Below are 2,717 nucleotides of genomic sequence, written 5' to 3'. Positions count from 1 at the left end.
AAACATAACATTTGGTGCTACTGCAAATCATTTTTATGAGGTTTCAAGAACAATATACAAGAGTTTGTTTTCCTTGTCGTCATGATTTTATATAAAACCACTGCACCATTACTGCAGAACCTGTGATGAACTTTTCTACACCAGCACTTTAATAAACTGTGGTTGACCTAAAAGGTTGTGATGAAAAAAACAAGAACACGCAATGTGTATTGTGTCATTTTATTTACAAATAACGTTAGGGGAACCACATCTGAAGAAACGATGACAGCCTTTCTGGGCGAGGATTCACAATGACCTGCAACACAAATCACACACAAACAAGTTAGACAACAGCATAGTTATAAGATACAATTCTTAAACTTAATATAATGTTGACAACACATTATTTGTGTTTTGGATGTTTGATATGCTGATTCTAATTAACGTTTCATAACTTGGAACAAAAACAAAGTACAACAAGACACGAGTGTTGAATATAAGGTGCTCCATGATAAGGTGCGCCAATTAACCTAGGCCTAGTCCAACAATGGTCACCCCTACTAACAATCTCACAGTGCTCATTTTCACAACACTAGATCAATCATTAACAAATCAAATCCGGCCTTGCATATTCTAAAAAAATGTAAAATTAAATATCTTCAACTGCTTCAAAACAAAGGCCAGTTGCTTGTCTACGCACTGTGAGGGAATGGAAATAAAACAAGGCTTTAATAAGACAATGTACCTATAAAACATAACTCAATAAACTGACCTTGCAAGAGAGGTATATTCTTCACTTCTTCAGAATCTGGTGCCTGACAACAATGAAAGGGAAGGTAAAGCCACTGCCGAAGAACACCACCATCATGCCCAGCAGCCTCCACTTGTTCTCTACTGAGAATGGCAGGTTCTGCAAAAGAGAACAATCACAACTGTGACTTTGGACGAACATTGCTCCACAGCTAAAATGAGACCAAACGTTTGCAAAGTTATTCCTCTACTGGGGAAACGGGGAAACAAAAACAGTGCAAAAAGCATAGAGTATGGGGGGCTATCGACTGATTTAGGGAACTCCTGGCTTCACCCTCCTGTGATGCTCAACTCTTAGGAAGAGCAATTATGTTCCTTGGTCACACTGACCCATATTCAACAATCCAAAACTAGTTATAAAAAGAGCATCTTTAGCCAAAAAAACATTAGAAAACCAATATTGTATGTTTAATCAATGTAATCATTGATTAGATCATTATAGATCATGGTTTACTTACAATAATAGCACCCTCAGTTTTGGTCAAAATTTTATATTGTTTAAATTTTACACTGTTATGTGATTTATTTACATACCAGTATGCATTTATTATTATTATTATTATTATTTTCCATGACCATGTTCATTAAACTATATTATACACTATATCTAGAAGAAAAGAAAAAATGTCTATAATTATATAATAATAATAATAATTCTTATTATTATTTTACTGAGGGACTAAACATAACAGGAGGGTTATCATAAACTTGCCAGACCGTTAAAAATAATAACGCTTAATCACTATAAAAATAAAGGGCCACTTTCACTGCCACTGCAGCTAAATGACAAGTTCACGTTTCTCTGATAACCTTGAGCGCTTCTGTGGTAGCAGCTCACACCCCTCTTTCTAACCTTTCTAAGGTTTAATCCAGTGTAACCCTTCCAATTGATTTCCCCCAATTTATTTCAGTTTAAATGTTGTTCATTTTAACTTCCTAATTTCAGCTGCTGGCAGCTCACTCCCAAGCTAATTCGCTAGTTAGCTAACATTGCAAGGTAGTGCTAGCTAGCAAAGGCACTTCATCAAGACATCGGGTTCGTTCATGTTTTCTAGCAAAGTGCCAAATTCAGTGTCGTGTTCTAGATAACAGCATTTTTGGACACAAACCTCTGAGAAACCCAACGTCTATGCAGGCGTCGTATCCGCAAGCTTTAGCACTACAGTAGCTAGCTAGCTAGCTAGCTCGTTAGTTAGCATTTAAGCTATCTCTATCTAGCAAGCTACCGGTTTCCTTTACAACCTGCACCCCCAAAAAAACACCCATCATCAGGCCGGCCTTCACTCAGCTCCGACCTTACAGATTCAGCTGCAAGACAACTAGCAACTAGCTAACTTCTGCGCCCTGTTTTAGTGGAGAACCGCAACAGTAACGTCGATAATCCAGTCAGTATGACCTCCAAACAGGCTTCAGCGCGCAGCGAGGCCTGACAGCTTAGCCCAGCCAGCTAACGCTACAGAACCCACCACCAACCAGGTACTAGATAACCCCACACCACCTTAATGTTCATCAGCTAGCGGATTACCTTGCCGGGTCCCTCAGCATAGTGACCGGAGCGCACAGCAGAGGTTGTGAAGCGGCGAACTGCCTGTCCGAGCATGGTTGAGTCTCTGAGCCTCTTGACGGCAGTGAGTGAGCGACCTTGTTGGACTGGAGAGGATGGAGAACAGACTAATGGGAAACACCGCCGCAAGTGCTTGTGGGAAATGAAGTTTTATGGCAGTGTCACGTTTATCTCCGTTCTGTAGTCATGTACTCTGAAGGACAGCGTGTAGAGGTTATTTGTAGAGGTAGGTTTTACGGGTGTTAAGTAATCATTTACATTTTCTAAATTATTCCCTCAATTTAATCAATCACTTCTTCAATTTACTAAACTGTTATCTCGGTTAATAAATTACCCCCTAAATGTAATAAATAATTCCCTTCGT

General features: G+C 39.3%; 1 protein-coding gene across 1 annotated transcript; it reads right to left on the bottom strand.

Moving 5' to 3' along the window:
* Window positions 1-205: 205 nt before the first annotated feature.
* cox7c (cytochrome c oxidase subunit 7C) lies at window positions 206-2,465 on the bottom strand. The gene is made up of 3 exons (XM_072664854.1): window positions 2,315-2,465; window positions 752-889; window positions 206-295 (listed from the first exon to the last, which is right to left on the bottom strand). The coding sequence occupies exons 1-2, from the start codon at window positions 2,387-2,389 to the stop codon at window positions 773-775; spliced, it is 192 nt and encodes a 63-aa protein (XP_072520955.1). The 5' UTR covers window positions 2,390-2,465; the 3' UTR covers window positions 206-295; window positions 752-772.
* Window positions 2,466-2,717: the final 252 nt, after the last annotated feature.

The sequence above is a fragment of the Salminus brasiliensis genome, chromosome 20 (genome assembly GCF_030463535.1).
Source record: "Salminus brasiliensis chromosome 20, fSalBra1.hap2, whole genome shotgun sequence".
Lineage (NCBI taxonomy): Eukaryota > Metazoa > Chordata > Actinopteri > Characiformes > Bryconidae > Salminus > Salminus brasiliensis.
Note: the sequence above shows the minus strand (reverse complement) of the source record. Positions and strands in the feature narration are given on the sequence as shown.

What these genes read in the sequence shown, in the direction of transcription:
- cox7c (XM_072664854.1), bottom strand. Translation starts at nt 2,389, where the DNA reads ATGCTCGGACAGGCAGTTCGCCGCTTCACAACCTCTGCTGTGCGCTCC. An exon ending in ATGCTGAGGGACCCGGCAAG is followed by an intron (nt 890 to 2,314) that starts GTAATCCGCTAG and finishes TCTCTTTTGCAG; the next exon opens with AACCTGCCATTCTCAGTAGA.